Source organism: Symphalangus syndactylus, chromosome 18 (assembly GCF_028878055.3).
Source record: "Symphalangus syndactylus isolate Jambi chromosome 18, NHGRI_mSymSyn1-v2.1_pri, whole genome shotgun sequence".
Classification (NCBI taxonomy): domain Eukaryota; kingdom Metazoa; phylum Chordata; class Mammalia; order Primates; family Hylobatidae; genus Symphalangus; species Symphalangus syndactylus.
This window is the reverse complement of record NC_072440.2, coordinates 86,782,635-86,795,171: the sequence shown is the minus strand read 5'-3', so window position 1 is coordinate 86,795,171 and position 12,537 is coordinate 86,782,635. Positions and strand designations below refer to the sequence as shown.

The 12,537-nt window shown below is 39.3% G+C and overlaps 1 protein-coding gene across 22 annotated transcripts in view; it reads right to left on the bottom strand.

Moving 5' to 3' along the window:
- Positions 1-12,537, bottom strand: part of DTNB (dystrobrevin beta) — a 306,511-nt gene that overhangs the window by 71,105 nt on the left and 222,869 nt on the right. For 15 of the 22 annotated variants that reach the window (XR_010117241.1, XR_010117242.1, XR_010117243.1 and 12 more), the window contains 2 exons: positions 9,916-10,005; positions 6,103-6,190 (listed from right to left, as the gene is read on the bottom strand). Coding sequence is in view for 17 of the 22 variants with exons in the window: in XM_055253828.2 (XP_055109803.2) it covers positions 6,103-6,190; positions 9,916-10,005 (178 nt within the window). In the remaining 5 variants the exon portion in view is untranslated. The remainder of the gene's footprint in view (positions 1-6,102; positions 6,191-9,915; positions 10,006-12,537) is intronic. The other 7 variants (XR_008652630.2, XM_055253834.2, XM_055253839.2 and 4 more) reach the window with 1 other exon arrangement.

Below are 12,537 nucleotides of genomic sequence, written 5' to 3'. Positions count from 1 at the left end.
GATTTTTCTTTTCCTTTATAAAGAAATTGTTGTATTGTTTCTGGAGAGAAATTTAGTAGTGAATCCTTTGTAGATAAAGTAACGTGATTGCTTTCTGAGGATTCTTTGTATTCTGTAGTTTCACTATGATATGTCTAGTTGTAGAATTATTTTATCTATTTGGGGACTCATTGTGATATATTCATCTGAGAATGAATGTCTTGAATACATTTTGGAAACTTAGCCATTAATTCTTCAAACATTTTTTAACCCTAATTCTATTTTCTTTCTTGGAATTCCAATTACATAACTGTTGGTTCTCTATCTCCCATGTCTGAAGACCTTGTTTCAGATTTTTCATCTTTCTGTGTTGTGTTTTGGAAAATTTTCTTAAATATATTTTCTAGTTCACTAATTCTCTATTCATCTGTCTAATATGACATTTAACCCATCCACCAAGTTTTAAATTTCAATAACTTTTGTTTTAAAAATCTGTTAATTTCTATGTGGTCTTCAACTTTGTTCTTTTAAGACAGTATTTTGTCAGGTTTTTAATTCCTTCTTTTAGGTCTTTAGAAATCTTAAACATAGCTAGTTTATAGCCAATAACTCTAATATCTAAAGCCATTGAGGGTCTCATTTTGCAAAGTCAGCACACGGGTTCAAGTTTAGTTGGACTCTTTCAGTGGGAGCACTGTTAGGTCTCAATTGAGAATGTAAGCAGAAATTTATACTTTGCTTCTACCAGGTGCCTTGGGGTTAGTTTTAATGTTAAAATTTCACCTTGGTGTTTCTCAAACTATAATGTAATGTAAATGTACCCAACGTAAGTATAGACAGGCCTAAGGTTTTGAATTTCCAGGGAAGACGACTTCTTCCACTGCAACAGGAGACCTATAAGCTTTCTTTTTCTGTGTGCTGGCAGCTAATTATCTTTTTTTTTGAGACAGAGTCTTGCTCTGTTGCCCAGGCTGGAGTACAGTGGTGCGATCTCAGCTCACTGCAACCTCCGCCTCCTGGGTTCAAGTGATTCTCCTGCCTCAGTTTCCCAAGAAGCTGGGATTACAGGCGTGTGCCACCACACCTGGCTAATTTTTTTTTGTATTTTTAGTAGAGACGGGGTTTCACCATGTTGGCCAGGCTGGTCTTGAACTCCTTACCTCAGGTGATCCACCCACCTCGGCCTCCCAAAGTGCTGGGATTACAGGAGTGAGCCACCATGCCCAGCCTAGTTATCTTTTATACAACATATTCACCAAGGGTATAATGCTTCAAGGGCCTACCTTGATGTGAGAGCCTCATTTCCAACTCTTCACTATGCACGTAACCGAGGTTTTGCCCACACAAGTTCGTGACAATTGACATCCAAGCACAGGGCAGGGGTGGCAGTAGTAGTGACAGCAACGGTAGCTCTTGGCCTGCTTTGGTTTTCAGTTACTTTTCAATTCCTAGGAAACTGAATTCTCTTCTACCTATTTTCAGATCCCAACTCAAGTAACACCTTCTCACAGAAGCTATCCCTTACTCTCCAGAATAGATCAGGCACCTGCTCTACACTTCCACAGCTCCCTGCATTTTTCCTCCACTGCACATAATAATTTGTAGTTATGTTTAGTAGTGTGATTATTTGTTTAATGTTTGTCTCTGTCACTACACTGTTAGTTCCATGAGGGCAGGAATCATTTGTCCACCACAGTATCCAATCTGGCACAGTACAGCAACAAAAGAAGTATTTGCTGATGAATAAAATGAGTGTGTGTAGCTGGCTGGGGGTGGGTGAATATTAATGCGAACACAACTCCTCAAAGAAAGTAAAGCATTGAAAAAGGAGAAGGAAAAGAGAAAACATTTTATTATGAATATTTCAAAATTGCAGGAAACACATTGCAAATCCCTGGGGAGCCACTTCCTATTTCAATCAAACCCTTGTTCAACATTCTTGGCTCCTTTTTGTTTTAACTGAGATACAATACTTAGATCTTAAGTATTCCATTGATGGGCGTGGTGGCTCACGCCTGTAATCTCAGCACTTTGGGAAGCTGAGGCGGGCGGATCATGAGGTCAGAAGGTCGAGACCATCCCGGCTAAGACGGTGAAACCCCGTCTCTACTAAAAATACAAAAAATTAGCCGGGCGTGGTGGTGGGCGCCTGTAGTCCCAGCTACTCGGGAGGCTGAGGCAGGAGAATGGCATGAACCCAGGAGGCAGAGCTTGCAGTGAGCTGAGATCACGCCACTGCACTCCAGCCTGGGTGACAGAGCAAGATTCTGTCTCAAAAAAAAAGTATTTCATTTAATCCGTTTTGACAAATGTACACTCCTGCAACCCACACCCCTACTGAAATGTGGAATATTTCTATCAAGCCAGAAAGTTTCCTCGTCTCCCTTCAATATTTCCATTTCTAGAAACAACCCCTTATCTGATTATGATTAAGAATTGATGATTAACTTATGGTAATGGATAAGTTAGTTTGCCTATTCTAAAATTTCACATAAATATAAGACAGTACGTACTTTTTTTGTGTCTGGCTTCTTTTACCACTCATAATATTTTTGATATTCACCCATGTCGTTGCATGTATCAATGTTATTCCTTTTTGTGTTGAGACAGTTCCATTGTATGAATATAACACATTTTATCTGTTCTGTTGATAACTATGTGGGCTATTCCAGCTATTATGAATTGAACTGCTATGAACATTCTTGTACAAAGCTTTTTGTGAACATGTTTTCATTTCTCTTGGATAAATATCTAAGAGTAGAATTGCTGGGTCATAGTATAAATGTTTGCTTCTTTAAGAAACTGCCAAATAGTTTTCCAAAGTAGCTGTATCATTTTATAGGCCCACCAACAACAGGGTGAGATTTCTGGTTGCTCCACATCCTCTCCAACATTTGGTATCATCCAACTTTTTCACTGTAGCCGTTCTGGTGGGTATACAGTGGTATCATTGGCATTTTCCTGATGATTAATGATATCAAGCACATTTTCATGTGCTTATTGGCCATTGGTATATCTTCTTTGTGGAATATCTGTTCAAGTCTTTTGCTCATTTTAAAAAAAAGGGTTGTCTTTTTATTGCTGAGGTGCAGGAATTATTTATATATTCTGTCCTTTGTCAGACATGTTTTGCAAATATCTTCTTTCAGATAGTGGTTCGTCTCTTTTTTTTTTTTGACAGAGTCTCGCTCTGTCGCCCAGGCTGGAGTGCAGTGGTGTGATCTCAGCTCACTGCAAGCTCTGCCTCCCAGGTTCACGCCATCCTCCTGCCTCAGCTTCCAGAGTAGCTGGGACTACAGGCGCCCGCCACCACGCCCAGCTAATTTTTTGTATTTTTAGTAGAGACAGGGTTTCACAGTGTTAGCCAGGATGGTCTCGATCTCCTGACCTTGTGATCCGCCTGCCTTGAATAGTATCTTCTAATAAGCAAAATATTTTACATTTGATAGGGTCTAATTTATCAATTTTTAAAATGGTTTGTGATCCCTATAAACTCTAATAAATTTTTATTCTTCCTAAGAGAATGAAGAATTATTCTCCTGTACTTTTAGTAGCTTTATGGTTTTAGCTTTTATGTTTAAGTTTATGATACATTTCAAATTGATTTATTTGTATGGTATGAGGCGGGGGTTGAGATTCTTTTCTTCCCTATGTAGATACCCAGTTGTTCCAACAGCATTTGTTAAAAATAGAAAGAGTTTCCTTTTCTGACTTATTTGCTTCTTACCTTTGTTGAAAGTCATTTCACCTTACACACGAGTGTCTTTTATGGATACTCTATTCTGTTCCTTTGATTTATTTGTTCATCCTTTTGCCAATATCTTACTTTCTTGATTACTATAGCTTTATAGTAAGTCTTAATGTCAAGTAGGATTAAGTCTGCCAACTTTGTTTTTCTTTTTCAAGACTGTTATAGTTATTCTAGGTCCTTTGGTTCTCCAAATACATTTTAAAAACAGTTTGCTAACTTCTATAAAAAAGCCTGTTGAGATTTGAATTGGTATTAAATCTATAGATCAATTTAGGAAAATCTGCCATCCTAACAATATTAAATCTTTTAATCCATAAATATGTCATACTTCTTCATTTATTTAGGTTTTCTTTAATTTCTTTTAGCAATGTTTTACAGTTTTCAGACTTGAACATCTTCCATTAAATTTATCCATAAGTATTTGGTATTTTTAATGCTACAGTAAATAGTATTTTTCTTTTTGTGAGACAGGGTCTTGCTCTGTTGCCCAGGCTGGAGTGCAGTGGAACAGTCATGGCTCACTGCAGCCTTGACCTCCCCAGGCTCAACTGATCTTCCCACCTCAGCCTTCCCAGCATCTGGGACTACAGGTGCATGCCACCACACCTGGCTAATTTTTGGATTTTTTATAGAGACAGGGTTTCGCTATGCTGCCAGAGGGTGGTCTCAAACTCCTGAGCTCAAGTGATCTGCCCACCTCAGCCTCCTAAGGTGCTAGGATATACACTTTATATCTTGTAGCAATACTATAAAATTTACTTATCTGTTCTACTAGTGTTTTTTTAGATTTCTTAGGACTTCATATGCACAATCATGTCATCTTCAAATAAAGACTGCTTTACTTCTGTCTTTCCAATATTTATACCCCTTTCTTCTTGTCATGTTGCATTAATTAGGTCCTCCAGTATAATTTAGAATAGAGGTGGTAAAAGTGGATATCTCTGAATTGTTCCCAATATTAGGGGGAAATATTTCAAAATTTAAACTGTAAGTGTGATCTTAACTGTAGGTGTTCTTTATCAGGGTGAGGAAGTTTCCTTCTACTCTTAGCATATGGAAAAGTATTATCATAAATGAGTGCTATATTTTGTCAAATGCTTTTTCTACATCTATTGAATGATCTTATAATTTTTATTTTTTAACTGTTAATGTGGTGAATTACATTGATTTTTACATATTAAATACAGTTGCATTTCTAGGATAAATTGAATTACATTGATTTTTACATATTAAATACATTTGCATTTCTAGGATAAATCTCACTTGATCATGGAGTATCATTCTTTTTATATATTGCTAGATTCAATTTGCTAATACTTTGTTAAGGACTTTTGCATCTAGTTCATGAGAGAATTTGGCCAGCAATTTTCTTTGCCTGTAATGCCCCTGTATTGTTTTGTATCAGGTTATAGCGGCCTCATAAAATGACTTGTAAAGTGTTCCTTCTTGCTCTATTTTCTGAAAGAGTTTGCGTCAAATTGACATTATTTCTTCTTTAAGTATATGATAGTACTCCACAGTTAAACCATCTGAGCTTGGGGCTTTTTTTTTTTTTTTTTTGAGACTGAGTCTTGCTCTATCCAAGTACAGTGGCACAATTTTGGCTCACTGCAACCTCCACCTCCCAGGTTCAAGTGATTCTCGTGCCTCAGCTACCCGAATAGCAGGGATTGCAGGAGCCTGCCATCACACCCAGCTAATTTTTGTATTTTTAGTAGAGATGGGGTTTCACCATGTTGGCCAGGCTGGTCTTGAACTACTGACCTCATGATCCACCCGCCACGACCTCCTAAAGTGCTGGGATTACAGGCGTGAGCCACTGCACCTGGCCAAGCTTGGGGTTTTCTTTGTGGAAAGTTAATTATGAATTCAACTTCTTTAACTGACACAGGAATATTTGATTTTTTTATTTGTTCCTGTGTCAGTTTTATTAACTTGCATCTTTCAAGGAATTTATCCATTTTATCCAGGTTGTCAAACTTACTGGGAAAAAGTTGTTCATAATATTCCCTTATCATTCTTTTAATGTCTATGGGATCTATAGCAACATCTCTTTTTCCATTCCTGATATTAGTAATTAGTGTTTTCTCCTGTTTACTTGATGAGTATTGCTGGGTTTATTAATTTTATTGATCTCTTAAAAGAATGAAATTCTGGCTCTTTGATTTTTTCTTCTTGATTCATTTTTTAAATAAAGGGAACATTTAGATAAAATTAAGGGCCCCTTCAATCTCCTCCCTAAAGACACTCCCCCTTCCTTTTGTCCCCGAGGTACCTGTTCTCCTAAATTTTGTGTCTACTATTCCCTATCCGTTTGTATATTAAAGTAATGCTAATTTTTGCTACTCTCCAGGGATCCTCCATTAACTTACCACGTTTCCTGCTTCTGCAGCCAGCCGGGCAGCATAGCGAGCTATAAGACGGTGTTCCTCATCCAGTCGGCTAGGACTGTCCAGAACACTGCCAAGGAAATAAAAATGCAACAAGTGTCTATTAAACATCCCTTATTCTTGTTCCATTCTTAGAAAGAACAGATGGAAGAAAAGCTCATAAAAGAATGGTAATAAAAGAACTAGAGGCCTGGGTCATAGATACTAATGGTCTTCTGAGAAAAAAGGGGATTTAGAGAAATGAGGAGGCCACATTTGTCATTCCTCATTGGCAGCACATCCCTGCTGCTCCCCCACCACCAAAGAGGCACTTCATTTTGAATGCAAGGGCTAGGAAAACACAGGGCACCCACAAAGTCGGAGGCAGGGATTTCTAACCAAATGTTTAAAACTGATGACTTTTTAGACCTTGATCTCAAATTCAAAAAGACCAAGAGAAAACTAAAGCATCATGAAAAACAGATGACTGAGAAAAAATATACTTAACACTGGCTAAGCAAAAGTTTGGCCTTGCCAGGGCAGGCCGAACACACTGTAAAGCTGGAAAGATTCCATGACATCAAATATTCCCCTTTTTATGCCCCTTTCTCTTCCTTTACTATGCTCATTCTACATCTATAGCCCCACCTTGGAGTTAATTAGTTTAATGCATTACTCTTCAACAAGAGTACCAACACTCTAAAAATGTAAGGACCCATTCAGACAGGCTATCAGATAATGTGGTATCTGGATGAGGGAAGGGTTCTTGAGTAATAGGCTGGCTCTGCATATGGGATGCTGATATGGAACTCCTGATTCTGAAATACATGACTTCTTTAATTTAGCATACCAAATGCTATTTATCCTTACTAAGACAGTCCTAGATTAATAGGGACTGTGGCTATATAATTCTCTGTTTAGGACTGGCAGATGCTTTAAGACGACAGTGATGATGTTGACTAAATGACCAGAGGTGGCTGTTGTGGCTTACCTCCACTTTGGCCCTATGTTCTTGGGTTTCCAAAAACCCTTGATCAGAATTTGGCAGTATGACAAGTCATATAGAAAAATTTAAAGATATGACTTCAATACTCATCGAAGTTTGTTATAATTACTGAGGGGAATCTGGGAAGGGTGTGGCTAAATCAATAAAGATCTGTCTGAACTTTTCATGTGTAGAATCAACTATATTGTTTCTAGTTTTTTTTTTTTTAATCTTTCTATCTCTTTGGCTAAGTCTTTAAGCTTAACTTAGTCTTTCTTCTGGGATTTTTTTTTTAAGTGCTTCAAGTCTTTGCCTATGACATTTGTCAACACTTTATAATTTTAAGCATGCAAATATCCATCTTCAGGATAATCATCTGCTCAAAAATGATCTTGTAATAAGAACAGACTATTAGGTGGCTTTAATATTTTAAGGTCAAGGCCCCAAGGTGAGAGATAAACTATAGTATTTGTGCTTTAAAGGTATTTGTCTGAAATAAGAGAACTATCTTTTAAATAAAAAAACAATAAAAATGAATGCTTAACAATACAAGTCGATCACAATATGGAGGGATTGGTAGCCTAAGAAGTGGGGCCTAAAGTGGCTGACCTCTGTTATCTGGCAAGGAATACAATAGGTTCTTCTGTGCAAAAGAGCTCCTTTTTCTCAATCACATTCTATCTCCTTAGGAAGGTTGATCCTATTTGTCATTTATACATGAGTGTGGATGTCAGACTGCTTTAACTGGCTATGTTTTCTAGCCAGAAACTAGAAGCTTGTGTTGATGAGAGGTTTTAAGGTCAATGAAAATTATTTGAGGGCAATTAGAAAGGATCTTTATTCTTCTGTTTGAATTGACTTTCATTTTCAGAATTAGTTAGCCAGAAAAGTTCTGACTTCTCGGAAGAAGTACGAAGCTTAGCTTCTTAGATTACTAATCAAGAAGTCATGTAGTACTCACTCACTCCCAGGGCTACCGGCCACCAATTTTTGCTCAGGGAGCCAAGGAGAGACTTGAGGGCCTTAGCTAAACCTACCATAAATCTTACTGGGCTAAATCACTAGGTAACAGTCTCTGTCAAACATTCTGCTGCTATTTTTACCATGGAAACTTTTGCTCACTCTGGACAATCGCCTTTACTGATAATAAAGAATTTGTCTTGCCTAGGGTGAAACAACTCTATTCCTAGAGACCAAGAGGCTGGGACAGTGTGCAAAGAAATCATCTGTTGGATGAGGAGACACTCTGTGATGCAGTGCATACAATTATCAGGCCCTTCCTTCCCTCCTAGAGGGTAAGCCTATTAAACATATTTAGAAGGTTAGAAAACCCTACTTCTCGGCCAGGCGTGGTGGCTCACGCCTGTAATCCCAGCACTTTGGGAGGCTGAGGCGGGCGGATCACGAGGTCAGGAGATTGGGACCATCCTGGCTAACACAGTGAGACCCCGTCTCTACTAAAAATATACAAAAAAATTAGCTGGGTGTGGTGACGAGCACCTGTGGTCCCAGCTACTCGGGAGGTTGAGGCAGGAGAATGGCATGAAGCCGGGAGGCGGAGCTTGCAGTGAGCTGAGATGGCACCACTGCGCTCCAGCCTGGACGACACAGCGAGACTCCATCTCAAAAAAAAAAAAAAAAGAAAACTCTACTTCTCCAAGCTTTAGAGATACATAAATACCCCAGAATAATGATGCTATTTAGTCGTATCAGGAAAACTATGGAAAATGGTATAAAGTATAATACTTAAAAGTCTTTTTCATATGTATATGTCCCAACTGACTATTAATTTATTCTTCTGTTATTAGGGGAAGTAGCAGCAAGGTCAGATGACCCTCCCAAGGAGCCATGGCATGCTATAAGCAAAACTAAGATCAAAATTTAAAGCTTCAGCCTCTGTTATGTGTACAGCTTATAAATTATGGTTTTCTCTCTAAGAACAAGAATCTCAAAGCATGGCTTTCCAAGTTGTTTGGCACTGTGATTCTTCTTTGCTGTTATGTAGGGGAAGGATGGCTTTAGATTGCTTAAACTTTACCTGCCATTCTACTTGAAGAATGGTAGTGGGTGTGGGCAGGAGACTTTGGACCTACCTGAACGTAATACTATTTTTTTCGGTATTAAATCTTTTTAAAAAAGGATTAACTTTGCTATAGTTAGCCGTTATCAAACGTTTTTCCATCCCAAACCACTGAAGAATCAGACACATTCTCTTATAAACAGTGAGTCACTACTGTAGTAGTTTTCAGGGTAAGGGGAACGTGGAGCTATTATATAATTTGGAAAAAGACCCTCAGGTGACAGTGACCCAATACCATTGTTGGGAATCACTGGTTTAAATAATTAACAATGACAGATTCCTGCTAACGGATAAAGGGTGGTAAAGATGTAATAGGGTGACAGTATCAAAGTCCGCAGATAAGACAAAGTGGGATATCTGTGGGTTGATCAACTCTAAACTTTGAATGTGAATAGAAAGATTTCATTATTTAGGTAAGAATGAACAGGAAGAGGTTGCATCAGATACCTCTGTGAGTACTGTGATCCCTCATAGGTTTATATATTTTTTGAGTGTAAGCTAAAGGAAGTGAACCCCACTTTAAAAGAGAATGTCTGACTCCATGTTTAGGTAAGCACCCAGGCTTAGCAAGCCTCCCTCTCTTGTAGAAGCTAATGCTTAGCAACTATTTTAACTCTGCCAAACATAGCTGATAGCTGCTCAAGAAAAACCCGACATGCAGTTTTTTTTTCCAGCTGACAACCCCAGGTAGCAAAGCTCTCCCTCCCTCTGATCACCCCTGGCTGCCCACTGCTGCTGCACCACCACTGACCGTGCACAGTGCTGCAGACGGGCCACATAGGAGGCTATCAGCGCATGCTCATCGGCCAAGTGACTGGGTATATCCTGGCTATACTGTAACCTAGGAACAATGGAGGCAAAGACAGCAAGCGTGACACAAACACATACAGAGGGAGAAATGAACATGGATTAAAATGAGCAAACTTCAAAGAAAAATTTAAAAAATAATAAATCATGATAAGGAAAACAATAAAAAACCCACAATGCATAATGGAATATGGTGTTAGATCCTCAGGAATCCATCTCTCAAATCCTTTAAACAAAAGCAGTCCTTCAGGAGTGGTGCTGGCCCACTGACATGACAGCCCTTGGGAGGGACTTGTTGAGTCGGCAGAGGAGCCGCATGTACCACTTTTGTCGGGGTGCTGTGCTCTGTGATGATGCACTTTTTAGAGGATGCCTTCTGGCAAGACAACTGAGGCACAGCCAATCTACTAAATATTACCACATGATCCCCTAGCGCTATGCTTTTATAAGCTTTTGTGTACATCTAAGAATTTTCAGTGTTACTTTATGTTGCCAGTTAAACATTTTTATTTCTATAAGGATACTGCCTTTAGCATCAGTCTATTTCTCCCATAAAACTGGTACCCATCCCAAACTCATCAGAACTGCGCCTAATTATAAGGCAACACTATATATTCTGAGTGAGGCTCTCTCTTATAGATATATGAAAGGTCCTTAAGCACATGGTCTTCTAACTTTTTACTACAGAAATATTAAAACTTGCATAAAATAGAGTAATCTAATGACTACCCCTCAGGTACCCATAGCAAAACTTGAATGAATATCAACATTTTGTCAACGTTATCTAATTGAATTTTCATTCCTCCAACTTTTTGTGCAGGGACGAGCGGCTAAAAGCAAACCCCAGGCAATTATTTCACCTGGGAATACTTGAGCCTGTACATCTATCAGACAGTAAAAACATTTCACACAACCCTAACACCATTATCACACCTAAAAACACAGACAAAAATATTTTAGTATCCCAGTCCATCTGCCAATTTCCTCAAATCTTAAAAAATGTCCATTTACAATTAAAGTCAAGATCCAAACAAAGTCCCCACTTTGCAATTGGCTGGTAGGTTTATGTTTGTATGTGACTGATACATTTCTGGGTTTTGTTTTCTTTTTTTGCGACAGAGTCTCGCTTTGTCTCCCAGGCTAGAGTGCAACGGCATGATCTCGGCTCACTGCAACCTCTGCCTCCTGGGTTCAAGTGATTCTCCTGTCTCAGCCTCCCAAGTAGCTGAGATCACAGGCGTGCACCACCAGATAATTTTTGTATTTTTAGTAGAGACAGGCTTTCGCCATGTTGGCCAGGCTGGTCTTGAACTCCTGACCTCAAGTAATCTCCCTGCCTCAGCTTCTCAAAGTGCTGGGATTACAGGTGTGAGCCACTGCACCCGGCCCCAGTCATCTTTCTGAAGCTCAAACTCTCCTATCTTTGGCCAGTGGGAGCTCCTGTTATAGGCTCTTGTGTTCTTTTGATATAACCATTAGACCTTATTAGCTTTCCTGCTGTCTAGCACAATAAAATGCTCTAGTTTTTTTTTTTTCTTTTTCTTTTTTTTTTTTTTTTGAGACAGAGTATCACTCTGTCACCCAGGCTGGAGTGCAGTGGTGCAATCTCAGCTCACTGAAACCTCCGCCTCCCGAGTTCAAGTGATTCTCCTGCCTCAACCTCCTGTGTAGCTGGGATTATAGGCGTGCGCCACCACGCCCAGCTAATTTTTGTATTTTTAGTAGAGACGGGGTTTCACCATGTTGGCCAGGCTGGTCTCGAACTCCTGACCTCAGGTGATCCACCCACCTTGGTCTCCCAGTGTGCTGAGAATACAGGTGTGAGCCACTGTGCCTGGCCCTCTAGTTTTGTTTGTTATATATCCTGTCCCATACTTGGAATGAACCATCCTTCTAAGGATCCCTCGTTCCGTTTACTGGCAAAGAGTATTTAGAGACTGCAGTCAGGATGCTAGGGTGCCCACTGTTCTAGGCTCACCGATTCTAGGCCTTCTCAGTGGAAAAAGCTAGAAAATCTGTATATTTTAGAATGAAGAAAAATAAGTCCTCTCAGTGCTTTCAAGGTACCATTCCATTTTCTTCTGGCTTGCATTGCTTTTAACCCTTTTCCCATTTGTCCTGAGACTACTCACCGGCAGCGCTTGCAGATACAGCATTTACCCTGAGATGACTTTGCCATGAAATAGCTCGCTTTTATTATTATTCTCTCATCACTCTAGTACATGGACTTTGGAAAGAAAAGACATCATTCTATTTACAGCATTCTGTTCTTAGTAGTGGTATTTCCATTTACAAAAATACACTAATTCTTGATTGCTGAAAATGCCAAAGCTTAGAAAGCATAGCATTCCTGTGCATGATGTTAATTATTATTATTATTATTATTATTATTATTATTATTTTGAGACAGAGTCTCACTCTGTCGCCAGGCTAGAGTGCAGTGGCACGATCTCAGGTCACTGCAACCTCTGCCTCCTGGGTTCAAGCCATCCTCCTGCTTCAGCCTCCCAAGTAGCTGGGACTACAGGTGCATGCCACCATGCTCAGCTAATTTTTTGTATTTTTA